The sequence below is a fragment of the Schistocerca nitens genome, chromosome 8 (genome assembly GCF_023898315.1).
Source record: "Schistocerca nitens isolate TAMUIC-IGC-003100 chromosome 8, iqSchNite1.1, whole genome shotgun sequence".
Taxonomy (NCBI): domain Eukaryota; kingdom Metazoa; phylum Arthropoda; class Insecta; order Orthoptera; family Acrididae; genus Schistocerca; species Schistocerca nitens.
Genome location: NC_064621.1, coordinates 299047049 through 299074593, shown reverse-complemented (window position 1 = coordinate 299074593; position 27545 = coordinate 299047049). Strand labels below are relative to the sequence as shown.

Here is a 27545-nt window from a genome sequence, read left to right as displayed (position 1 = left end):
GAGCTGTTCTTGAAATAACCTATTTGTAACAGTTCATTGTGTCACTGTGGTTCCAACTGCTGCTGCAGATGCAGTGCAACGCGCCACAGCCACGCTCCGAACACGACGGTTTTCCCACTCGGCAGAGCCACGTGGCCATCCAAAACCCAGGCTTCTTGCGTCTGAACCTTCCTGTGACCACCGCTACCAGCAGTCATGTACAGTGACTACATTCCTGCCAAGCCTTTCTGCAGTATTGCAGAAGGAACATCCTGCTTCTCGAAGCCCTACTACACGCTGCCATTCAAACTCAGTGACGTGCTGACAATGACATCTTCATCGTCTTAAAGCCATTCTTGACTAACATCAACTCAGCCTTTTATGGAGTTGCCGCGAAATTTGAATGGATGTCATCTCTCAGATGTAGAAATACACCAGCAATTTTCGTTTATGTCGCACAACTCCGTCTTGGCGTCACGATTTTTTTTTTTTTTTCGTCAGTGTATTATAAAATTTGTGCTGCATCGAACTAGAAATTGCTTATTTTCTCTCTTCGTCGTGTTAGTCTTTGTTACTACTTCACGCTGAAGCGTCTGAAAGAATTTTGGACTGGAGACATCTTATACCCTAAATTAACACATAGAGTACCTTCGATTCTAAAAAAAAAAATCACTGTCACCGTGGGATAGTCAACGTGACTACTGTTCCCATTGGATGGGTAACGTGACTAAAAAGTCATCCATGAAGGATAATTATCAAATGAATGCATTAAGTTTAGCCTAGAGGTTAGGTTTTTCCCTTAAGTAAAGGAATGAGTTGGGAGGGAAATGCATTCCGTCAGTTTTTCCAATCGTCTCAGAATATAGTGTTTAATCGCGGGTAACACCCCGGGACCCAACTAGTATTGTATACTACCCGTCTTTCTCTATAGCTTACTCCTATTTTTCTCAGAATTTCCAACATTTTGCATCATTTTACATTGTCTAACGCCGTTTCTAGATTGACGAGTACTATGAGCATGTCTCGATTTCTCTTTGACCTTGCTTCCATTCATTACAAGGCGCAACGTGCCCTTTCCTGAAGCCGAACTGATCGTCATCTGACTAATTCTCAATTCCCTTTTCTATTCTTCTGTATATTTTTCTCGTCAGTAGCTTGGCTGCGTGAGCTATTGAACTGATTGTGCGAGAGTTTTCGCACTTATTTGTCCTTGCTATTTTTGGAATTGTGTGGATGTTATTTTTCCAAAGTCTTATGGTATGTCGCCAGTCACATAGATTCTATACACCAACTTGAATAATCGTTTGGTTGCCACTCCCCTAATGATTTCAGAAATTCCGATGGAACGTTACCTACCCCTGTACTCCAGCTGTAACCTCCCAATGCCTCCGAGTCTTTTTTAAGTATACCTCCTGCTGCTGTGACTCTTCAACAGAGTACTCGCTATTACCATCTAAAATTTATTGCACAACTCAATTAGTCTTTCTTCTCTTTCATTCGTACTGCCAAACCTTTATTCTCCCGTAGCCCTTTCTTCTGTTGCTTCCCCTACAACCGCGTTACAGTCCCCCCATGACTGTTAGATATTCTTCCACCTTTACATACTGAATTACATGTTCAAAATCGCCATAAACTTTCTCCATCTCTTCATTTGCTGCTTGCGACGCTGTCATGTACATCTGAACTATTATTTTCGACATTGGTTTGCTGTCGAATCTGATGAGAACAATCCTATCGCTGTCCTACCCTCCTAATCGTATTCATAACGAATTCTACACTCGCTATAAGATTTTCTACTGCCGTTGATATTATCCAATATTCGTCTGACCAGATACCCTTATCTTCTTTCCATTTTGCTTCACTAACCCCACTACATGTAGATTGAGCCTTTGCATTTCCCTTTTAAGATTTTCTAGCTTTCTTATTACGTTCAGACTCCTGATCTTCAGTGCTCCGACTCATAGAATGTCATCACCTCGTTAGTTGTTACAGCTTTTCAACTTTTCTCATGGTCTCCTCCCCCTTGGCAATCCCCTCCCCGAGATCGAATGAAGGACTAATACGGAATCTTTTGCCAATGCAGAGATCATCATGATACTTTTTCAAATACAGGCCTCATGTCCTGTGGATACACATTATGTTTCTTTAGTTCAGTGGTTTCCATTGCCTTCTGGGTCCCTGCTGATTCGTCCTCCCCAGTTTCCCACCCCAAGGGCAAGAGAGTGCCCTGGACCTCTGTCTGCTCTTCCGCCCTTTTTGACAAGCCCAGTGGCAGGACGAGGGTGACTTCTTATGCTGGAAGTCTTCGGCTGCTTTATTGTTGACTTTTATTCAAAATTTAAGCTTTGGTTGGGTCAGAACCTTGGACATTCTGATTACTAGTCAAAGACACCATACCTAGAGCACAGATGAATGTATTTACATAACACTTAAACGAAAACTCTATTCACAGACCCTGGCAGGCCCATCGACACCGACCGACCGCCGTGTCATCCTCTGCCAATGGTGTCACTGGACGTGGAGTCAGCACACCGCTCTCCCGGCAGTTGCCAGTTTTCGTGACCTAGAGGCGCTACTGCTCGGTCAGTAGCTCCGCATTTCGCCACACAAGGCTGAGAGCTTCCCGTTCCAGTCCTTCCATCAATGAAAAAAAATCCTTGGCACTTCCGGGAATCGAACCCAAATCCTCCTCACGAGAGTCAGCCGCGCCGACTACAGAGCTGTGGAGACGGACGAAAGAAGTAATAAGCGACAGAAGAAACATTTTGGGCCGATTGGTGATTGAACACCAGAGGATTGGATTTTTATTCTGTTCATCTATGACACCTCTAAAACACTGAAATTTTAAGTACGCAACGATTGCGTGAGCTAACAGAGCCTTTCTCTGGGAGTAGACTGTTGATAGTACTCCTTACATTCACCTCTTTGATTTGCAGCCCATTATTTTTTTTTTCGCGTTTGCAGTTAAAAGCTGGCCTCTGTGGCCGAGCGGTTCTAGGCGCTTCAGTCTAGAACCGCGCGACCGCTACGGTCTCAGGTTCGAATACTCCCTCTGGTATGGATGTGTTTGATGTTCAAAATGGTTCAAATGGCTCTAAGCACTATGGGACTTCACATCTGAGGTCATCAGTCCCCTAGACTTAGAACTACTTAAACCTAAGGACATCACATACATCCATGCCCGAGGCAGGATTCGAACCTGCGACCGTCGCAGCAGCGCGGTTCCGGACTGAAGCGCCTAGAACCGCTCGGCCACAATGGCCGGCGTGTTTGATGTCCTTAGGTTAGTTAGGTTTAAGTAGTTCTAAGTCTAGGGGACTGATGACCTCAGATGTTAAGTCCCATAGTGCTCAGAGCCATTTGAACCATTTTGCAGTTAAAATTATTGGATGTAAGTCCCGCCTTTTATGCAAAACACTGTTTCTTTTTGTTGCCCAACCATATTTCTGCACCTCTGTGCAACCATCAGTGGGTTTTGTTCATTGTAAAATGTGAGCGTATTTTAGGTTGTAACTGATCTAACAAAATGTGGCCTAAAGAGAGTTTTTTTTCGTTTTTGTTCTTAGATTGATTTTATATTACATGGTTTTTCAGGACCATCTGTACGGTGTCCTGCACTCATAGTTTGACACCTCCAAACCAAACGACGTAAATGTGAATTTTATCAGCGAGTTGACACATCCCTTGACTTTTGAAAACGTGATTTTGGTGTGGCAAAATGTTTTGCGTGTATAGTTGTTATTACTCACGTTTTGTTGTGAGTCATTCTTCTTCTTTCCCGTTATGAGGACACTCGACACACAAATGTACTTTGATAATTCCGGTTTTACAAACGCATTTTCACTTCGGAAAACGCAGTGTGCACGATATTGTTGTGTGTCCTAATCCCGTCGGCATTCATTTGTTCCCAGATTGAGTTTGGCACCGACTCTGAATTTTGTTTACTTTTATTGATTGGCAAGCGTTGCATGTGAGTTCATATATTTCTGATCCGTTGAATGTATCTGTGGGTATCTCCTGTATTCTGAGATTTTTTTCTGTTTTGTGTTGTCTGTCCTGTATTCTACTTGAAGTCCCTGTTTCTTCAATATTGTGCCTATTCTGTGGACAATTTTATTATTATAGATGAGTATAAGCCATTTTGTTCTGTGTGTGTGTGTGTGTGTGTGTATTGTTGCATTGTTGTGTCTTGCACGTGGTCATTGTTTGTGTTTTGTGTTGTTCTCTGTTGTGTAAGGTTTTGTGTGAGTGTTGTGCATTCGCTCCTTTTCCGTTTAAAATTTGTTGATTTAATTTCCCTGTCATGTGGGGCTTGTAACCATTTTCCTCTGCTATTTGTTTTATTGTGTTTAGTTCCTGTGTGTAATTATGTCTGCTTACGGATGTTCCGTTCAATCTGTGAAGCATGTATCTGAAGCTTGGTTGTTTGTGTGCCACCGAGTGGTTCGACAGTTTGTGAATGGTTTCGGTTTCCTGGCTTCATAATATTCATAATATTTCTTATATTTTGTCACAAGCTGTTTGGGGTTCCACCTGTTTTTAACCTTTCAAAACCAAGAGAGTATTGTACATCATTGATCTCACATTTTGTAAAATTATTTCCACGCTAGCAATGGTACTATTATGTAATGGAACAGATGTCTGACGACAACTGTGAGAAACTACCATACAGAGGAGATGTAACAAGTCTTGCACACTGCCTGTACATGCGTGCCATCTTTAGTCACGCACATGATACAAGGTGTACAACTTTGCTTCCGCCGTTTGCAGATAGGTGACGACAACGTTAAGTAGCGGTTGAAAGAAACAGATCTCAGACGTCTGGCAGTTAGCTTGGACCTCGGTCAACATAATCTCATTCAAACATTAGTCGATTTGTGTCTGCATCATAAAGTTGTTCTTGATTGAAAATGTCAAAATGGCTCTGAGCACTATGTGACTTAACATCTGAGGTCATCAGTCCCCTAGAACTTGGAACTAATCAAACCTACCTCACCTAAGGACATCACACTCATCCATGCCCGAGGCAGGATTCGAACCTGCGACCGTAGCGGCCGCGCGGTTCCAGACTGAAGCGCCTAGAACCGCTCCGCCACTCCGGCCGGCTGAAAATGTCAGTTTACGAGCCTAATTCTCGTCATTTGCTGGAGGTGTTACCGTTTTGTTTCAATATTAAGAAAACAGCGGCTGAGTCTCTTCGAATGTTCTCAGGTACGTATGGTAAGGACGCTATTAGTGAAAGAACGTGTCGTAAGTGGTTTCAACGCTTCAAGAACGGTGATTTTAACGCCGTAGACCGGCAGAGTGGTGGAAGAGATAATGTTTTCGAAGATGCGGAATTGGAGACATTGCTGAGTGAAGACTCTCGTAAAACTCGAGAAGAATTGGCACGATTAGTGGCAGTGACACAGCAAGCCATTCCAAAACGTCTCAAGGCTATAGGCATTACTCAGAAAGAAGGAACATGGGTCCCGTGTGAGCTGAAACCAAGTGACGTTGAACGGCATTTGTGTATTTGTGACAGCTGCTTCAGAGGCAAAAACGGAAGGGATTTCTGCATCGCATTGTGACCGGGGCCGAAAAATGGGTTCATTACGATAACCCTAAACGCAAAAAATCAGGTGGATATCCTGACCATGCTTCCACGTCGACGACCAAACCGAATAAATGGTTCAAATGGCTCTGAGCACTATGGGACTCAACTGCTGAGGTCATTAGTCCCCTAGAACTTAGAACTAGTTAAACCTAACTAACCTAAGGACATCACAAACATCCATGCCCGAGGCAGGATTCGAACCTGCGACCGTAGCGGTCTTGCGGTTCCAGACTGCAGCGCCTTTAACCGCACGGCCACTTCGGCCGGCTAAACCGAATATTCACGGCACCTAGATCATGCTCTGCATTTGGTGGGACCAGCTCGGCGTCGTTTAGCTACTATGAGACGTTAAAACCAAGTGAAACAATCACAGGTGCTCGTTATCAAACGAAATAATGCGGTTGAGCAGAGCATAAATTCAAACGGCCGCAATACAGCGAGAGGCACGATAAAGTGATCTTGCAGCACGACAACGCTCGACACCGCGTTGCAAAAGAGGTCGGAACGTACTTGGAAACGTTAAAATTGGAAGTCCTACCCCACCCGCCATATTCTCCAGACAGTGCTCCCTCTATCGCCTGTTTAGATCAATGGCGCATGGCCTGGCTGACCAACACTTCCGATCTCATGAAGAAGTCACAAATTGGATCGATTCGTGGATCGCTTCAAAAGATGAACAACTTTTTCGACACGGGATTCGTACACTGCCCGAAAGATATGAGAAAGTGGTGGCTAGCGATGGAAAATTCTTTGAATGATACATGTGTAACCAATTTGTTTCATTGAAGCCTCAAGTGTTGGGGAAAAAACGGCGGGAGCAAAGTTGTACACCTTGTAACAGATATATTATTGTCTCAGCAATTCTGTGCCAATTCTTGTACCTTGTGTTTGTTGCTCGTTTTTGTTGGGATTTTTATTAAAATAGCACTGTTTACCTTTCCCATGTTCTAAAATAATACAATATTTCAAAGCAAACTCAAATTTTACGAATAAAAATTACTCATTCTTTAAAAAGGAGCGCTTTAAGTGACCGGCCGGCGCTGTACACTTCTTCATTTCAATATCGCAAAAAAATCTGTTAACACAGAATAATACATTTCAACGACTGGAACACAGGTACGTTAATCTGTTGATGCTTCACGAAGACTGTCTAGTGTTTCTTAATAGATAAAACTAATCTCCGTCCGAACAGGCCTTGGAAGGATCAACGGCACCGACCGGCCGCTGCGTCATCCTTAGCCCACAGGCGTCACCGGATGCGATACGGAAGGTTATGTGGGCAGCCCACCGCTCTCCCGGCCGTAGGTCAGTTTACGAGACCGGAGCCGCTACTTCTCAATCTAGTAGCTCCTCAGTTTGCCTCACAAGAGCTGAGTGCACCCCACTTGCCAACAGCGCTCGGCAGACCGGATGGTCACCCATCCAAGTGCTAGCCCAGCCCGGCAGCGCTTAACTTCGGTGATCTGATGGGAACCAGTGTTACCACTGCGGCAAATCCGTTGGCTTTCTTAATAGATGTTTAACTTTTTTGACTGGCTCACATACCTGTTTTTAAATAACTTTGTCAGAACATAACCTTACATGCTCCGCATAATAACCAGTGACAAGTGGAGAGCTTATTAATCGGATTAACTTTGTAGAGATATCTGATTCACTCGAAATTCGAAAGCTAAGAGATCGCGTCTAGCAGCACTATTAGTGCACGTGGATCCCTTCGCTTGCAGCCTACCACCCTTCTTGCATTTAACCGCAACGGAGCTTCGATGCTTACTAGGAAAGTGGAAGTGACTACGTTTCGTACTCCAGTAATTTATGTATCTAAATATATATTCTTGCGAATAACAGCTACCATATGCTTGTTCCTTGAGGCAATGTGGAGGGTATGTTTTCAAATTGGCACAGAAAGCACAACTGCAATTGGAAAGGGCTTTGCAACCTTCTGTTGAACAACTGGGCATTTTACGCAAGTTTTATGGTCATCGGAGACTCGCATTTACGCAGCACATATCTTAGCAACAAAGGAGATTATAGGTGACCACGTAAATCTGGATGACAAAACTGTCATATTGACTGACTGGAAAAACAGACCTACCTTGCAGTACCTACAATGCCAAAGCAGGAGTCTGCGAACGAACAGTGAAACCTTAAGCAAACGTGCGTATTTTACTACACACGTGGTTTATTTTTTTACCCCAATTAGGAAAAAAATATTTTCATGAAACTATTCAGGAAAGTGGAACATATGTGTATGCACCACAACATTAGAGTATTTTCAAGAAGTGTTTATCGATGTTTAAGATGTAAACACTCACTCTTCATAATCACAAAAATTAATTCTCACGAAGACATTGTATTCCGGAGGGTCTGTCCTCTATGTCTGACTAGAATCATAACCTATACGTGCTTTGCAAACCGGTTCTTATTCTGGGGACACACCTCACCAAGTCCATCGTCAGCCAGCAGGCTAGGGAGGGGGGAGTGGGGAGGGGCAGCATGAGAAAGACAATGAGGTAAACAAGAAATACTGTTACAAATTTTAAAACGAATTTTTCAAATTGGCAAAATTTTAAAAAATTAATTAAAACATAATCTCCTCGAATTTTTTGTAAATTCTTCCAATACTTTACTAGTGAAATCCTCTTTATTGTCAAGGATAAGTTTACTGTGAATACTCATCATTGCTAAACCACTATGACGGCCTTCTAACATTGTGCACCTCAATCAAGTTTTGATTCTTCTTAAATTGCTGAAAGTTCATTCCACAGTAGGCCTACATGTTGTGCAAGGGATGGTAATCAGAACTTTTTAACGCTTTCCGTGTTTTGGGGAGGGAGTTACCTGTTTCTTTCAGGATATCAAGAACTGTTAGCTCCCGGGTTTCTGTGTGTTCTGCCAGAATTTTTACCAAAGTTCATTTCATTTTTTACGTTAGATAAATCATAAAATTTGGCGAAGGTTTTACAAGCTTCCCTTAAATGAACTTTCGACATGGTAATCATTTCTGCAGGGCGTAACTGTAATAAAATAAACGCTCGGCTGTTTTCATCAGCAAAACGCACTTCAATACCGTTAATAATAGTCTACATAGAGCATTATTAAAAGCCTTCTCCAGAATTGTTACAGACTTTCTACTGAGAGGCTACCTTGATGATGCTGTCTCCTAACTATCGGCGGCATGGTTTTTATTTCTTCCAAACCAAGTTTTTCAGCAATTACAGGAACATCCTTCATTATTTCGTCTGTGACTATTTCAGGATTATCGCAATGCGTTTGCAACAGCGGCAAAATTAATTTAATGTACTGTGATGTCTTGGCTGCGTCCAAAGCAATGGACTGCAGAATATTTACGACTTGTTCCATCGAAGCTGAACATTTGGATATTACAATTAAGCTAAGAAGGAATGGAAAGCCAGGAGGAACCGATGGAGTTGGCAATCATTTTTTTCTAGTCGAAGCGTTTCCTTTATGTGATAAGGTTTCTAAGGCTTCCTCGTAGCCCGCATCTCGTGGTCGTGCGGTAGCGTTCTCGCTTCCCACGCCCGGGTTCGATTCCCGGCGGGGTCAGGGATTTTCTCTGCCTCGTGATGGCTGGGTGTTGTGTGCTGTCCTTCGGTTAGTTAGGTTTAAGTAGTTCTAAGTTCTAGGGGACTTATGACCACAGCAGTTGAGTCCCATAGTGCTCAGAGCCATTTGAACCATTTTTTGCTTCCATCGTAACGGGAAAATTCATCTTTCTTACAAGGAGTGAAACCACTGAGGTATGGCTAAAATGCTCGTTATTTTAATACTTCATTTTAAATGACAATGGAGCTATAGGCCTAGAGGGGTTTTAATAAAATTTCACTGTGTTGTTTCACCAGTTTGATTTTGAGCCGTTTTTCATCTTTAATGGCAGCAGTTTTCATATCTAACAACAGCTAATAAACACGTGAGAAAATTTGAAAAACATCACAACAATTTCACAACACTCAACCAAGTAAAATTTATTGTAAATAGTAACAGTAACCACAGGTGTACAAGGGCGCCTATACTTATGGCCAAGGGGCGTGGCTCTCCTCTATCTCTCAAGAAATGAAAAAAATAATGTATTCTGTTGTTTTTCTTTCAAGAAAACGATTTAAACGTCAGTTTTTAACATAGTTGCATCTGAAAATTTGTATGGCCCTTTACTAGTCACTCTCCACTACCAAAACATAAAAAATTGATCATATCCCCAGAATATAGCTCCCCCCCCCCCCCCCTGCAAATTTTCATATGAGCGCCCTTGCATGTGTAGTGCCAGAGCTGCTTACCACCACTTAACATGATGAAGTTATGTTGTGAGCATAGTACCCTGAACTTCCTTCCTCTGCTCCCAGCAGCCCACTGAAAACACTGACAGGACGTCGTAAGCAAACTGTAATTGTAGTAATATAATATTTTGACCTTATGCAAAGAAACAACCTTGTGATTTTACAATAAATTGTTTTTGATTGTTGCAGACGGACCGAGAATAACATCACCGAAAGATGAAACAGTTGTGCAAAAAGGAGAAACAATTACCGTTGTGTGCGAAGGAGAAGGTGACTTGAAATGGGAATATCCTGAATACAGCGGATCAAAGGTACAGTGAAAAATAAAGACTTCGATAGTACACATCGTATTATGAATGAAGACAACTTATTGGTTGCTTACTTCCAGACCTTGGCCGACTCAAACTGTGCATATATATGTAATTCAGATTGCAAACTCTATATGCTAAAGATGCCCTGGCTCATACATTCGCGTCTGAAAATATGTCGACAATCTACAAGTAATGACATACAGAAGAAGCGCAAGAGAAAAGGTGCTAAATGTATCCTAGTGAAGTTTTCTTTCTCCGTCCTGTGTTTAGAACATTTCGGGAATGGCGGAAAGATGTTTTTCTACGGAGGAAGGTAATCTACAGCGAAACGACGAGAAAGGAGGTGTGCGTGTACAAATGATGTATTGGAACGTTGCAGTTCAACTGTCTGTTCTCCTTCCCCGCTGTCCAAGAGAGCTGCTCAAAAACGAACAACCAGAGTTAACATTTTAATTAGGGTACTAAAGAGGCAATATGTTTAGACAAGTGCTGACGCACCTTCTTGTAGAAATAATAAACAGCCAATCACTGGCAGAATGGAAGGTTTATTTAAACCCCTTACCGCGGTTTCAACGTTTATAAAAACGTCTTCAGTGTCTTCAGATACGTTGACCTACATTCGGTGTTTGGACTTTTGAGAAGTTCGTGTAACTGCCGCGATGTAGTACTACCGGCCCTTAACTGTTGTTCATTGTTTACTTCCATATTATAAAAACGCTTCCTTTTTCCGCTAGTTTATGTTTTGATTACCGGTATCTGATTTGGACTAATTTTTGTGTATGCCTCGAGTTCCAATTAAATACTTTTACAATTTACTGATTGTGTCGCTTCTTTTTACTGGCAAGGAAATCTAATTAAACAATTTCTCCTACTTCTGGTCTCCTGTGGGCAGGACTGTGGGAACATAAAAATCTAGTTTCATTAATAGAATAGAATTTATTTTACCTTTACTATGTTTTTCTTCGAACATGTAAGTCTCTTCATACAATGTTACGTAGGAGTGTTTCAGTTAATTTTGCCATGAGCAATGCCCTGCTCTCTGAGAACAATATTGCTCTCTCTCTCTCTCTCTCTCTGATGTACATAAACATCTATACTCTGCTAACTACTGTCAAGTGCATGGCAAAGGGTATGTCCCATTAGTTATTAGGGTTTATTCCCATTCCATTCACATATGGAATGTGTGAAGAATGATTGTTTAACCGCATCTCGTGGATGCTGTAATTAATCTGGGCGAAGCATTGGTGATTGTCATATATTTCTAGAGTCATCATTTAAAGCTGATTTTTGAAACTTTGTAATTAGGCCTAAGTGATCATTCTGCTTCATATCCTGACAAAGCGTTACATCCAGCTATTTGTGTGAGTTGGCTGATTCTGACTGTGAGTAATTGATTTTATAGTCATAGGATACCACATTTTTGCCGGCCGGTGTGGCCGTGCGGCTCTAGGCGCTTCAGTCTGGAACCGCGTGACCGCTACGGTCACAGGTTCGAATCCTGCCTCGGGAATGGATGTGTGTGATGTCCTTAGGTTAGTTAGGTTTACGTAGTTCTAAGTTCTAGGGGACTGATGACCACAGATGTTAAGTCCCATAGTGCTCAGAGCCATTTGAACCATTTAGCCATACCACATTTTTTTCTTTTTGTGAGGTGCACAGTTTTACATTTCTGAACATTTAAAACAAGTTACCAGTCGTTGCACCACTTTGAAATCTTATTGAGATCCGATGGAATATACTCCATAGAAAAGAAGGAAACAAATAAGAAAAAATTAAAATGGATAAGAAAAATGGAAAACAAGTAGCTAAACCAGTAATTTAAGTCTTCTCCCACATTAAAATAATGAAATGGTGGGAAGTCCAGAGTGGAATAACAACCCTATTACAAAAAAGATATATTGCTACTCACCATGGAGGAGATGCTGAATTGCAGACAGGCACAACAAAAAGACCACTATACATTTAAGCTTTCAGCCAAAAAGCCTTCTTCTGAAGTAGAAAACACACATTCACAAGAGCACAATTCTCTCTCCCTCCCTCCCTTCCCCCCCCCCCCCCTCTCTGTCTCTGTCTCTCTCTCTCTCTCTCTCTCACACACACACACACACACACACACACACACACATACACGACCACAGTGTCTGGCCACTGTCGCTGGGGACAGTGGTCATGTGTGTTTGAGTTGTGTTAGTGTGAATGCATGTGTGTATTTTTGACTTCAGAAGAAGACCTTTTGGCCAAAAGCTTAAATGTGTAGCAATCTTATTGTTCTGCCTGTTTGCGAGTCAGTGTGTCCTCTGTACGGTGAGTAGCAATCTATCTTTTTCATATTATTGTTAAAGTAATGAAAGGTGATTCTGGAAGCCCTTCAGAGGTAAAGATGTTCTAAACATTTACTTTATTTACCCAGATCAGAGATCAGTCTACACTAGGACCTGAATGTCAAATAACTGAATCTATAGGACTAGAGGAACTAGATCTGAGTAAAATGTTGCAGCCAAGGGTATGGCATAAAATCTGCTATGTGTGGCATATACAGGGTGAAGAAAAAATGCCATGCTTGGTCCATCGCATGCAAGTCCTCATCCAGAATCAACACCAAAGTTTATCTAGAAAAATAATACCAGGTGCATTTTGAAAACACGTGTGAAAGTGAGGAACTGGGAACACTGACACATCATGTTGTGCATTGGAATGTACAGAGGAACATGTGTCACCCCGCACTACTACATCAACTGTTGTAACTCACTAAGTAGACTGCTGGAACATAAAACTCACATCCAGGTATGGTTTGAATCCTCATCAGGTTCCTTTTGTATTTTTTAGATGTCTGTTCTCTAGTTTTCATTGTTTATAAGCAAGACATCATTTTGTCACATGACAATAGCCTATCCCATGACAGTGGAATATATTAAACTGCATGCACATGTCTACTAACCATGTAGTGCGCAACCATAACTGGTCATGTCAAGTTCATGCAGGGTGGCATCCTGATGGAGATCACAAAAGATGTCAATATACTTTTGGTGCTGGGTGCATCCGATAACCAAGCTGCTGCTGCTACTTGTGCGTATGCTGCACAGAAACCACAAAGGCACCATCCCGATAAGAATATTTTTTGGTGCTGGGTGCATCCGATAAACCAAGCTGCTGCTGCTACTTGTGCATATGCTGCACAGAAACCACAAAGGCACCAGCCCGATAAGAATATTTTTTGTTGCCCGGAGCAGCGTCAGGAAACTGGTAATCTACATCCACAAGTAATCGACAGAGGTCATCCAAGAACTAGACATACTCCACAAGCAAAGGATGCAATTCTTGAAACTGTTGGCCAATCACCTCAGCAAAGTACCAGTGATACTGCATGGCAGTTGCAGATATCTCAAAGACAGTTTTTTAAGTATTGCGTGATGAAGAACTGCATCCATATCATTATACATTAACTCAACACCACCAACCTGAAGACCATATTCGACAAGTACAGGTTTATGAATGGCTTTTGCATCAAGTGGAAGATAATGAACATTTTATAAATAATGTGGTATGGATTGAAGAAACTAGCTTCACTCGTGAAGGTATTTTCAACCTCCACAACACAGAGCAAGGTGGCGCAGTGGTTAAACACTGGACTTGCATTCAGGAGGATGACAGTTCAATCCCGCGTCCGGCCATCCTGATTTAGGTTTTCCATCATTTCCCTAAATCGCTCCAGGCAAATGCCAGGATGGTTCCTTTGAAAGGGCACGGCCGACTTCCTTCCCTGTCCTTCCCTAATCCGATGAGATCGATGGCCTCGCAACTTGGTCTCTTCCCCCAAACAACCCAACCCAACCTTCACAACAGCCATTGTTAGTCAGAACGCAACCCACATTTCACTCATGGACATAGCTTTTCAGCACACTTTGGCGTGGGAGGAGTGCTTTTGGCCCCTTACCTATCACCGGACAAGTTGAATGCACTCCTGTATTGAACATATCTGTGCAATACTTTGTCTGAGCATTAGAAAATGTTCCACTTGGTGTTCAGCAACAGCTGTTGTTTCAGCATGAAAGTGTACTGTCACACGTTGGAATGAATGTGTGTTACTATTTAAGTGAAGCATTTACAGGGAAATGGATTGGTCATGCAGACCCAGTGTTTTGGCCTACATGTTCCCCATATCCTAATCCAATAGATTTTTGTTTGTGGTGACACTTAAAGAAACAAGTTTATAGTAATCCACTCACGGATGTACAAAACCTAATCTTCAGGAATGATAGAAGCTGGTATGTTGCATAGGGCCCAGCAAAGTATGATCCAGCGGGTGGTGAAGTGTTTGAAAATCATAGGTGATTGCTTTAAACACCTTCTCTAAAGTGAATGTTGCCCGTACATGTATGTACCATATCTGTGAATCTGTGAATATAAGTGTGGGTATCAAACATACAGAATGAAATTAGTGTAGCCTACCTATAGTGTTTTTTGTACCTCATTGGATACAGATGATGTTACTATATATCCACTGTTATTTTCTATTGACTTTATTTCTGTCATGGATGAAACAAAGCGGTCATTTCTGTCTGACAGAAGTTTGTATTATGTCTTGATGTTTAAACCTACATCTACATCTACATGGATACTCTGCAAATCACATTTAAGTGCCTGGAAGAGGGTTCATCGAACTACCTTCACAATTCTCTATTATTCCAATCTTGCATAGCGCGCGGAAAGAATGAACACCTATAACTGTCTGTACGAGCTCTGATTTCTATTATTTTATTGCGGTGATCATTCGTCCCTATGTAGGTTGGTGTCAACAAAATATTTTCGCATTCGGAGGAGAAAGTTGGTGATTGGAATTTCATGAGAAGATTCTGTCACAACGAAAAACACCTTTCTTTTAATGATTTCCAGCCCAAATCCTTTATCATTTCTGTGACACTCTCTCCCATATTTTGTGACAATACAAAACATGCTGCCTTTCTTTGAACTTTTTTGATGTACTCCATCAGTCCTATCTGGTAAGGATCCCACACTGCACAGCAGTATTCTAAAAGAGGACGGACAAGTGTAGTGTAGGCAGTCTCCTTAGTAGGTAAATGTAATACTAACAGAAAGAAATGCACAAGACACCACATTGTGTAGGTGTAAATTGGATACAACTTGATGCTTTAACTGAAAGGAAATGTTTGGCATGAATGTGACTCAAACATCAGTGAGTCAGCATATCCGTTCCCAATGGCATTACCTCGTTTCATTGAGCTGATGGGATAGCTCCAGCACAGCGGTGAGTTCACGCTACCTGTTCTTGATCACACTGCAGGCAGTTACAGCATTGCCAGATCATCATTTTTTAAATCACATTTCTGTTAAACTGATTGGTGGCATGTGTGTTTTGCTGGATACACTTTTGTCTTGAATTGGGATGAGGAATCACACGGCGACATCCAAGTGTGGCATTTTTTCTTCAATCTGTACAATGGTGTGCAATTTTTTTACCTTAAGGTGCAGCAGCAGAATATAAAAACTTATGTCTTCAAAGCAACTAAACCCAATGTGGTGGACTGTATGACACATGACAAACAATTCTTACAAGGAAGAAAAGTAATGAACAAAATGTAGCAGTAGATCTTAGAAAGAAAATGAATCTTACAGCTTTGTTTAAATAAATCAGTTTAGCGTCTGAGGTCTTGCAATTGGAGTATGGTTGTAGCATCTTTGTATGACCTCTTAGAAACAGCATTATTCGAAATAGCTTTTCTCAAAGGATAATTCAACAATCCACGAGTGGACTTCCATGATGGGTCAAAATCACAGGCCGTTTCTGCAGGTATCTGTAATGGATCGGGCCTGCCGATCTGAAGCCATTCGGTTCCCACTAATGTGCAGGCCCTGCCCATTGAATCTGTTATCACCAATCTGCCTGCAGGCCGGATCTGTTTGTGTGTGACATAATACAGTGGATTTTTGTGGTTTATCCTTGGACCCAGGACTGCAGTGCTCCTCAACAGGCTAGAGCCCATGGCTGATGTATTTCAGGAATTGTGACTGTTTCACTGCAAGCACATTGTGCAGTGTGGCGTTTTATAGACATTTTATTTGCTCTAGTACATTTTGGCACTTCAAAAGTAGTTTATATGTTAGAATGTATGGATGATAAGGAGAAGAAAATTGTCAGTTGCTGGCGGTTCATACACTATGTACTGATATTTTTCTCAAAAGAAGGATCGCACAATATCTGTAAAATAATAGATATAACACAATGGGTAATAACCGACAATAATAAATATAGTAGAACCAACATTTTATTGGCAGTCACCTATAGTGTTAGTTTACACAGTTCTTCCCCTCCTTCTACACTTCTTTCAAGAGGCCTATTTTTTTTTTACTGAGGTTACTTCTGAAATCAGTGAAGGTATTTTAAATCCTCTTTTGTGACTCCAAGGAAATGCATATTTTTGTCATCAAATGTGCTCATTTTATTGAAATAAAATAACATCAATAATCTTAATAAAACACATATACTATTTGGCTTGCTTTCTCTATCTAAAAAGAGTTCATTACAAAAAATGTTGATGTTAGTACTTACGATTTTTGCTCACATAAGGAAACACTACCTGCTCGCAATATATTATAGATATTTGCTTTAACTTACCCTTGAGATCTCAAAATTTGACAGGAAAAAATCCTAAAACCTGTCTGGAAATCAGGGAAATACCAGAGAATTTCACTTGGGGAGACTTCTAGCAACCCTGATTCTACACACCAATACCAGATTTTTGATTTGTGCAGTGAACTCTCCCTGCGTCTATTCTTCATTCCCCTGATGCTCCTAGCCTCAACATTTGATAGTTAAGGTCCTCCTTTACATCCTACCAGCACAGATTCTCGATGTCACACCTAGCAGGCTACTATCCAGTTTCTACCACACTCCCAGAGGCAGCACCAGTATCTTCCCCACCCCTAATCCGCTGCCTCACCTCTCCGTCTCTTCTGTTCCAATACTGCCCACACCTGCTGAGATCACTGGTCACCTCATATGTAATCACAGTTGAACCTTAGCGTGCGAAGATGACAGTGAGCATGTGTATGTATGTGAGCTACACACATGTGAATGTGTGTGTGTGTATTCATTGTGCCTCTCTGCTTGCTACTCAACCAGCACCTCCTTTATGTAGTGAGTAGCTATCTATCCATTTCATATTGCTGTAATATGATATTTACTTAATGTCACAACTTTACAAATGACCAGTGGAAGCCATAGTGCATTTTGACACAGAAATCACAATACTGCTGTGGAAGGAGGAATTGCAGATGCACTCAGTTTCAGTGTTCCCATATTGCAGAAGCTTCAAATCTACATAAATTGAAATGTATTTTGCTAACACAAAATCTTAGTGAATTGATGTTGAGTAGACAAGCTATGACCATTTTACAGGGTGTCCCACATACATCCAGAATGCCTCATGTGCTGGTTAATCATCTCTAATTGAATTGCTCATGAAGTGGCAACACTGTCTCGAAAGTTGGTTACACTGCATTTTATTGGAAAGTTAAGTGTCGTGCTTCACCTGTTGTGAGAAGCTCACATTGCTGAGTTGTTGCAGAAATGTTAAGTTTTTACAGATATGGAGCAGTTTGCATTAGAGCAGCAAATTGATATTGTGGAGTGATACGTAAAGAGAGGCTTTATCAAAAAATGTTTCAAGTATCCTGGTAGGAAACTCCCCAGAGCCAGCAGTAAAATATCAATACAAGAAATGGAGGGCTGTAGGATCTGTTCAAAATGTGCAGAGGAATGGGCAACTGACATTGAGGACCCCTGAAATTACAGAAAGAATTTGCGTGGACATAATAAGAAGTCTCTAAAAGTTGGTAAAGAGGTTATCACAACAGGTTTGTGTATCTCTTACATCATATCATCATGCACTAAAAGATGTGAGTGTGGTGCATGAGTTGAAATTTAAATTTGAGGATTAGTGAAAAAGAGTTCACTATTGTAACTGGCTGCTAACATCAACTGCTAACAGTTACTTGGACCCTTGCTTTACTTCATGTCAGATAAGGCCCAGTTTCATTTGTCAGGTTATGTAATCTTCCAGAATTGCATACACTGGTCGCAGGACAACCCATGTATTCTGCATGAGGAACCCCTCTGCTTAGAGAAGATAGCTGTCGGGTATACTGTTTATGGTGTGCGCATTGTTATTGTTGTTGTGGTCTTCAGTCCTGAGACTGGTTTGATGCAGCTCTCCATGCTAATCTATCCTGTGCAAGCTCCTTCATCTCCCAGTACCTACTGCAACCTACATCCTTCTGAATCTGCTTAGTGTATTCATCTCTTGGTCTCCCTCTACAATTTTTACCCTCCACGCTGCCCTCCAATGCTAAATTTGTTATCCCTTGATGCCTCAGGACATGTCTTTACCAACCAATCCCTTCTTCTAGTCAAGTTGTGCCACAAACTTCTCTTCTCCCCAATCCTATTCAATACCTCCTCATTAGTTATGTGATCTACCCATCTAATCTTCAGCATTCTTCTGTAGCACCACATTTCGAAAGCTTCTATTCTCTTCTTGTCTAAACTATTTATTGTCCATGTTTCACTTCCATACATGGCTACACTCCATACAAATACTTTCAGAATGACTTCCTGACACTTAAATCTATAGTCGATGTTAACAAATTTCTCTTCTTCAGAAACGCTTTCCTTGCCATTGCCAGTCTACATTTTATATCCTCTCTACTTCGACCATCATCAGTTATTTTGCTCCCCAAATAGCAAAACTCCTTTACTACTTTAAGTGTCTCATTTCGTAATCTAATTCCCTCAGCATCACCCGACTTAATTACATCTACATCTACATCTACATTTATACTCCGCAAGCCACCCAACGGTGTGTGGCTACATTCCAATATCCTCGTTTTGCTTTTGTTGATGTTCATCTTATATCCTCCTTTCAAGACACTGTCCATTCCGTTCAACTGCTCTTCCAAGTCCTATGCTGTCTCTGACAGAATTGCAATGTCATCGGCGAACCTCAAAGTTTTTATTTCCTCTCCATGGACTTTGATACCTACTCCGAATTTTTCTTTTGTTTCCTTTACTGCTTGCTCAATATACAGATTGAATAACATCGGGGATAGGCTACAACTCTGTCTCACTCTCTTCCCAACCACTGCTTCCCTTTCATGCCCCTCGACTCTTGTAACTGCCATCTGGTTTCTGTACAAATTGTAAATAGCCTTGCGCTCCCTGTATTTTACCCCTGCCACCTTCAGAATTTGAAAGAGAGTATTCCAGTCAACATTGTCAAAAGCTTTCTCTAAGTCTACAAATGCTAGAAATGTAGGTTTGCCTTTCCTTAATCTATTTTCTAAGATAAGTCGTAGGGTCAGTATTGCCTCACGTGTTCCAATATTTCTACGGAATCCAAACTGATCTTCGCCGAGGTCGGCTTCTACCAGTTTTTCCATTCGTCTATAAAGAATTCCCGTTAGTATTTAGCAACTGTGACCTATTAAACTGATAGTTCGGTAATTTTCACATCTGTCAACAACTGCTTCCTTTGGGAATGGAATTATTATATTCCTCTTGAAGTCTGAGGGTATTTCGCCTGTCTCATACATCTTGCTCACCAGATGGTACAGTTTTGTCAGGACTGGCTCTCCCAAGACCGTCAGTAGTTCTAATGGAAAGTTGTCTACTCCCGGGGCCTTGTTTTGACTCAGGCCTTTCAGTGCTCTGTCAAACTCTTCACGCAGTATCGTATCTCCCATTTCATCTTCATCTACATCCTCTTCCATTTCCATAATATTGTCCTCAAGTACATCGCCCTTGTATAGACCCTCTATGTACTCCTTCCACCTTTCTGCTTTCCCCTCTTTGCTTAGAACTGGGTTTCCATCTGAGCTCTTGATATTCATACAAGTGGCTCTCTTTTCTCCAAAGGTCTCTTTAATTTTCCTGTAGGCTGTATCTATCTTACCCCTAGAGAGATAAGCCTCTACATCCTTACATTTGTCCTCTAGCCATGCCTGCTTAGCCATTTTGCACTTCCTGTCGATCTCATTTTTGAGACGTTTGTATTCCTTTTTGCCTGCTTCATTTACTGCATTTTTATATTTTCTCCTTCCATCAATTAAATTCAATATTTCTTCTGTTACCCAAGGATTTCTACTAGCCATCATCTTTTTACCTACTTGATCCTCTGCTGCCTTCACCACTTCATCCCTCAGAGCTACCCATTCGTTTTTTACTGTATTTCTTTCCCCCATTCCTGTCAATTGTTCCCTTATGCTGTCCCTGAAACTCTGTACAACCTCTGGTTTAGTCAGTTTATCCAGGTCCCATCTCCTTAAATTCCCACCTTTTTGCAGTTTCTTCAGTTTTAATCTACATTTCATAACCAATAGATTGTGGTCAGAGTCCACATCTGCCCCTGAAAATGTCCTACAATTTAAGACCTGGTTCCTAAATCTCTGTCTTACCATTATATAATCTATCTGATACCTTTTAGTATCTCCAGGCTTCTTCCATGTATACAACCTTCTTTTATAAGTCTTGAACCAAGTGTTAGCTATGATTAAGTTATGCTGTGTGCAAAATTCTAACAGACGGCTTCCTCTTTCATTTCTTCGCCCCAATCCATATTCACCTAGTATGTTTCCTTCTCTCCCTCTTCCTACTTTCAAATTCCAGTCACCCATGACTATTAAATTTTCGTCTCCCTTCTCTACCTGAATGATTTCTTTTATCTCATGATACATTTCTTCAATTTCTTCATCATCTGCAGAGCTAGTTTATTGGCCCCATATTTTTTAATTACACCTTAAACCATGCTAGATATCTAGAGAACTATGAATGTATCAATATAAGGTAAGTCTTTCCGCTCCTGGGATTGGAATGACTCCTTACCCTCTCCCTTAAAACCCACATCCTTTCGTCTTTCCCTTTCCTTCCCTCTTTCCTGATGAGGCAACAGTTTGCTGCGAAAGCTTGAATTTTGTGTGTGTGTTTGTGTTTGTTTGTGTGTCTATCGACCTGCCAGCGCTTTCGTTCGGTAAGTCACATCATCTTTGTTTTTAGAACTATGAATGTATATACACACAGTTAACAGATGCAGAGAAGCTATCTGCAGTGCTCCAATAAGATGGAGCAACTGCTTGCACATCCATCCAAAATATGGCCCACTTCACCAATGTGTTTCCTGAAGACAGACTAGTCAGTGGAGACCTCTGGCCCTCAAAGTCACCAGACTTATCATAATGTGATTTTAATTTATGGGGTACACTAAAAAGCAAATTGAATGCTGAGAATCCTAGTGCAGTAGACAATCTTAAATGGAACATTACTAGAGAAATTAAAAATACCATGCCTGCAGAATTACAGCATGTTGTGGGGTACATCATCACACGAAATCAGTGATGCCTGGGAGCTCATGGCCACTACTTCCAACATTTCCTATAGACATGTAACTACATGTTTTTTGACATTACTAGTATCTATTCTTTTTAGTTAGTTCATTGTTACTTGAATCTGGGGCATGAGGTATAGCAGTTTTATGTGGGACACTCTGTAGAATGACCAGTAAAAATGCGTGGAACAAAGATTAAAATTTCAGGGATAATGACCATGATGTGATGTGCCATTAAGTCTAGAACAACAAAACATAGTGTCTACTAGTGATTCATTATGCATACAGCGGTGTTATTATTTTTACTTGCCTCAGTTCAGTTATCAAAACTGTAAGACTTTCTGAGTAATAGAACCCATTAAATTGTCCTCAACAATGAGTGTTCATCAGAGATAAAAGTTAGGAGTGCACAAGAAAAGTTTGATAGGACTGCTCTTGTTCTCCATACACATGAATGATTTGACAGATAGGGTGAGCAGCAATCTGTGACTGTAGAATTTCTATTTGGTGTAACGAAAGGCAAATTACTCCAAATGTGGAAAATATAAGTTAATGTAAGAGAGTAGGAAAAACAGTCCTGTGATACTTAAATGCAGCATTAACAGTGTGCTGCTTGACACAGTCACCTCAGTGAAGTAGAGAGTGTCCAGGAGGTAGGTATGAATATCAAAGTGCTATAGAAAATACAAAATGTATTGAAAATGCATTTTTTACAATAAATAACTTCTCCTGTTTATGTATGAAAAATTACATCCTCTATATGAATACCCGGGGCCATGTGGCTGTGAGCATTGCATTCGTTGAAGTTCTCGATGATGCGTTCAGAAACACCTGATGGGACACCATTAATAACTCTTTTAATTTCTTCCTTCAGTTGGTGTATTGTTTGTGGTTTGTTCATGTACACTTTTGATTTCACAAATCCCCGCAGAAAAAAGTCACAAGGCGTAAGATTGCTTGATCTGGTAGGCCATTCCTGGCTGCCACGTGAAGAGATAATTTTTTGAGGGAACTTGTCATTCAGTAGAACTATCATTTCACAGGATGTGTGATGTGTGAGGAACCATATTGTTGAAAACAAAAATCATCATTTTCACAATAAGAGGGTAAAAACTAATCACAGAGCATGTTTTGGTAACAGTTGCTGACCAAACTGACGGCAGCTCCCTCATTTTTAAAAAAGTACGGGTTGATCACTCCCCCGCCCAGAACTCACACTACACAGTCATGTGTTGAGGATGCATCTCATCTCCCACAGTCACTCACAGGTTTTTGGTACCCCAAATTCTGCAGTTCTGATTATTGATGTACCCACTGATGTGGAAGTGCACCTCACCTGAGAAAATTGTTCTTTTTGTGAAGTTCTTGTTCTCCGCCTGTCAAGCCGAGACCCATTGAGCAAATCGATGTCTCTTTCCATAGTCTGCAGGCTTCAGCTCTTGTGTAAGTTGAACCTTGTACGCATGCATTTTTGGATCTTTTGAAAAGATTTCATACAGTGAACTTGGTGATAAATTCAATTGTTGAGCTCATTGGTGAACTGATTTTCTGGGGCTTACGGCCACTTTGTCATTCATGACATTGTGTTTGAACAGCAATGTTTTCTTAACTTTTGAAACAAAACTGGTGGTCTCAAACTTCTGGATCAACTTCCAAATGGATGATTTGGTTGGAGCAGCATTACATCCGAGTGTCACACGCAATTCACAAATGGTTGCTGTGAGACTTTCACTGGTTTTGCAACAACTACATATCACTTGGATATGCTGCTTAATTGTCATCTGCCCCATGACAAAAATAAACATTAAAAAAATGTTCACAACAATAAAGCGTCAGGCTACTGATGGGAAGGATCACAGATAACAAACATGAAAAAACAACAGCTGCTAACCATAAAAGCTGTCAGGCTACTGATGGGAAGGATCACAGATAACAAACATGAAAAAACCACAGCTGCTAACCATCGTATGAGAAAATGTCACAAAATTCAAATTAATCCTTACTTCCTGGACACCCGGTATCTAGGTATAATGTTTCTAAGCAATATAAAATGGAACAAACTCATGAGGTCAGTTTTATGGAGGATGAGTGGCCAACTTTTGTTACTGAGACAAATTTAAGAATATGTAGCTATATACACACATAAAAAAAAAATTTCGTATCACCTCGGATCCCAGAACTCCTGAAGATAGATGTTGACTGTGGGTATTGTATCACAGACACAGTCCCCTTTGACTAAACCTACCCAACGATGTAAACAACCATGCATGAGCAGCACCTATTAGACAGAGGGGGTCCGACAGCCAATCAATTCCAGTCATTCCACCAGGGAGGAGGTATACAGCTCGTGTTGTCTGTAGTGCAGCCATGCCTAGATGGTCAATACTGCAGTTCAATCGCATCCACATTGTTACTTTGTGCCAGGAAGGGCTCTCAACAATGGAAGTGTCCAGGCGTCTCGGAGTGAACCAAAGTGATGTTGTTTGGACATGGAGGAGATACAGAGAGACAGGAACTGTTGATGACATGCCTCGCTCAGGCTGCCCAAGGGCTATTACTGCAGTGGATGACCTCTACCTATGGATTACGGCTCAGAGGAACCCTGACAGCAAGGCCACCATCTTGAATAATGATTTTCGTGCAGCCACAGGATGTCGTGTTACTACTCAAATTGTGTGCAATAGGCTGCAAGATGCGCAACTTTACTTTAGATGTCCATGGCGAGGTCCAACTTTGCAACCAGAACACCATGCAGCATGATACAGAAGGGCACAACAACATCTACATCTACATTTATATTCCGCAAGCCACCCAATGGTGTGTGGCGGAGGACACTTTACGTGCCACTGTCATCACCTCCCTTTCCTGTTCCAGTCGCGTATGGTTCTCGGGAAGAATGACTGCGGGAAAGCCTCTACGCATGCTCGAATCTCTCTAATTTTACATTTGTGATCTCCTCGGGAGGTATAAGTAGGGGGAAGCAATATATTCAATACCTCTTCCAGAAACGTACCCTCTCAAAACCTGGACAGCAAGCTACACCGCGATGCAGAGCGCCTCTCTTGCAGAGTCTGCCACTTGAGTTTGCTAAACATCTCCGTAACGCTATAATGCTTACCAAATAACCCTGTGACGAAACATTCCGCTCTTCTTTGGATCTTCTCTATCTCCTCCGTCAACCTGACCTGGTACGGATCGCACACTGATGAGCAGTACTCAAGTATAGGTCGAACGAGTGTTGTGCAAGCCACCTCCTTTGTTGATGGACTACATTTTTAAGGACTCTCCCAATGAATCTCAACCTGGCACCCACCTTACCAACAATTAATTTTATATGATCATTCCACTTCAAATTGTTCCGTACTCATACTCCCAGATATTTTACAGAAGTAACTGCTACCAGTGTTTGTTCTGCTATCATATAATCATACAATAAAGGATCCTTCTTTCTATGTATTCGCAATACATTACATTTGTCTATGTTAAGGGTCAGTTGCCACTCCCTGCACCAAGTGCGTATCCACTGCAGATCTTCCTGCATTTTGCTGCAATTTTCTAATGCTGCAACTTCTCTGTATACTACAGCATCATCCATGAAAAGCCGCATGGAACTTCCGACACTATCTACTAGGTCATTTATATATATCGTGAAAAGCAATGGTCCCATAACACTCCCCTGTGGCATGCCAGAGGTTACTTTAACATAGACGTCTCTCCATTGAGAACAACATACTGTGTTCCGTTTGCTAAAAACTCTTCAATCCTGCCACACAGCTGGTCTGACATTCCATAAGCTCTTGCTTTGTTTATCAGGCGACAGTGCAGAACTGTATCGAACACCTTCCGGAAGTCAAGGAAAATGGCATCTACCTAGGAGCCTGTATCTAATATTTTCTGGGTCTCATGAAGAAATAAAGTGAGTTGGGTCTCACACGATCGCTGTTTCTTGAATCCATGTTGATTCCGACACAGTAGATTCTGGGTTTCCAGAAATGACATGATACAAGAGCAAAAAACATGTTCTAAAATTCTACAACAGATCGATGTCAGAGATATAGGCCTATAGTTTTGCACATCTGCTCGACGACCCTTCTTGAAAACTGGGACTACCTGTACATCAGATCGATGTCAGAGATATAGGTCTATAGTTTTGCGCATCTGCTCGATGACCCTTCTTGAAAACTGGGACTACCTGTGCTCTTTTCCAATCATTTGGAACCTTTCATTCCTCTAAAGACTTGCGGTACATGGCTGTTAGAAGGGGGGCAAGTTCTTTCGTGTACTCTGTGTAGAATCAAATTGGTATCCCATCAGGTCCAGGGGACTTTCCTCTGTTGAGTGACTTCAGTTGCTTTTCTATTCCTTGGACACTTATTTTGATGTCAGCTATTTTTTCGTTCATGCGGTGATTTAGAGAAGGAACTGCAGTGCGGTCTTCCTCTGTGAAACAGCTTTGGAAAACGGTGTTTAGTATTTCAGCTTTATGTGTGTCATCGTCTGTTTCAATGCCATCATCATCCCAGAGTGTCTGGATATGCTGTTTCAATCCACTTACTGATTTAATGTAAGACCAGAACTTCCTAGGATTTTCTGTCAAGTCAGTACAAAGTATTTTACATTTGAATTCACTGAACGCTTCACGCATAGCCCTTCTTACACTAACTTTGACATTGTTTAGCTTCTGTTTGTCTGAGAGGTTTTGGCTGTGTTTAAACTTGCAGTGAAGCTCTCTTTGCTTTCATAGTAGTTTTCTAACTTTGTTGTTGAACCACGGTAACTTTGTTGTTGAACCTCGGTGGGTTTTTCCCATCCCTCACAGTTTTACTCGGCACGTACCTGTCTAAAACGCATTTTACGATTGCCTTGAACTTTTTCCATGAACACTCAACATTGTCAGTGTCGGAACAGAAATTTTCGTTTTGATCTGTTAGGTAGTCTGAAATCTGCCTCCTATTACTCTTGCTAAACAGATAAACCTTCCTCCCTTTTTTTATAATCCTATTTACTTCCATATTCAGGGATGCTGCAACGGCCTTATGATCACTGATTCCCTGTTCTGTGCTTACAGAGTCAAAAAGCTCGGGTCTGTTTGTTATCAATAGGTCCAAGATGTTATCTCCACGAGTCGGTTCTCTGTTTAATTGCTCGAGGTAATTTTCAGAATGTTGGCATCACAATCTCTTCACTGATGAGTGTCCCATATGCCTTCAACCAAACAATTGTCAGAGACGTGTTTGGAAGCAACCTTATCAGGCTGAACGCCTTAAACACACTATCCAGCGAGTGCAGCGAGGTGGAGGTTCCCTGCTGTTTTGGGGTGGCATTATGTTGGGTTGATGTACGCTGCCGGTGGTCATGGAAGGTGCCATAACAGCTGTTTGATACATGAATGCCATCCGCCGACCAATAGTGCAACCATATCGACAGCATATTGGCGGGGCATTCGTCTTCATGGACACCAATTCTACCCCCATCATGCACATCTTGTGAATGACTTCCTTAAGGATAAAATACCGCTCGACTAGAGTGGCCAGCATGTTCTCCAGACATGAACCCTGTCGAAAATGTCTGGGTTAGATTGAAAAGGGCTGTTTATGGACGACGTGACCCACCAACCTCTCTAAGGGATCTACGCCGAATCACCATTGTGGAGTGGGACAATCTGGACCACAGTACCTTGATGAACTTTTACATAGTATGCCATGACAAATATTGGTATGCATCAATGCAAGGCGATGTGCTACTGAGTATTAGTGGTACCAGTGTGTACAGCAATCTGGATCACCACCTCTGAAGGTCTTGCTGTATGGTGGTACAACATGCAATGTGTGGTTTTCATGAGTAATAAAAAGGCAGAGATGATGTTTATGTTGATTTCTATTCCAATTTTCTGTACAGGTTCTGGAACTCTTGGAACCGAGGTGATGCAAAACTGTTTTGATGTGTGTATAAAGGACAACATTCACAGAAG

At 41.4% G+C, this 27545-nt stretch overlaps 1 protein-coding gene and 1 pseudogene across 2 annotated transcripts in view; one reads left to right on the top strand and one right to left on the bottom strand.

The window, feature by feature from the left end:
• Positions 1-27545, top strand: part of LOC126199370 (mast/stem cell growth factor receptor kita-like) — a 277142-nt gene that overhangs the window by 15030 nt on the left and 234567 nt on the right. For both annotated transcript variants that reach the window (XM_049936274.1, XM_049936273.1), the window contains exon 2: positions 10057-10178. In XM_049936274.1, the coding sequence (XP_049792231.1) occupies positions 10057-10178 (122 nt within the window). The remainder of the gene's footprint in view (positions 1-10056; positions 10179-27545) is intronic.
• On the bottom strand, positions 6962-7079 carry LOC126199818 (5S ribosomal RNA; annotated as a pseudogene).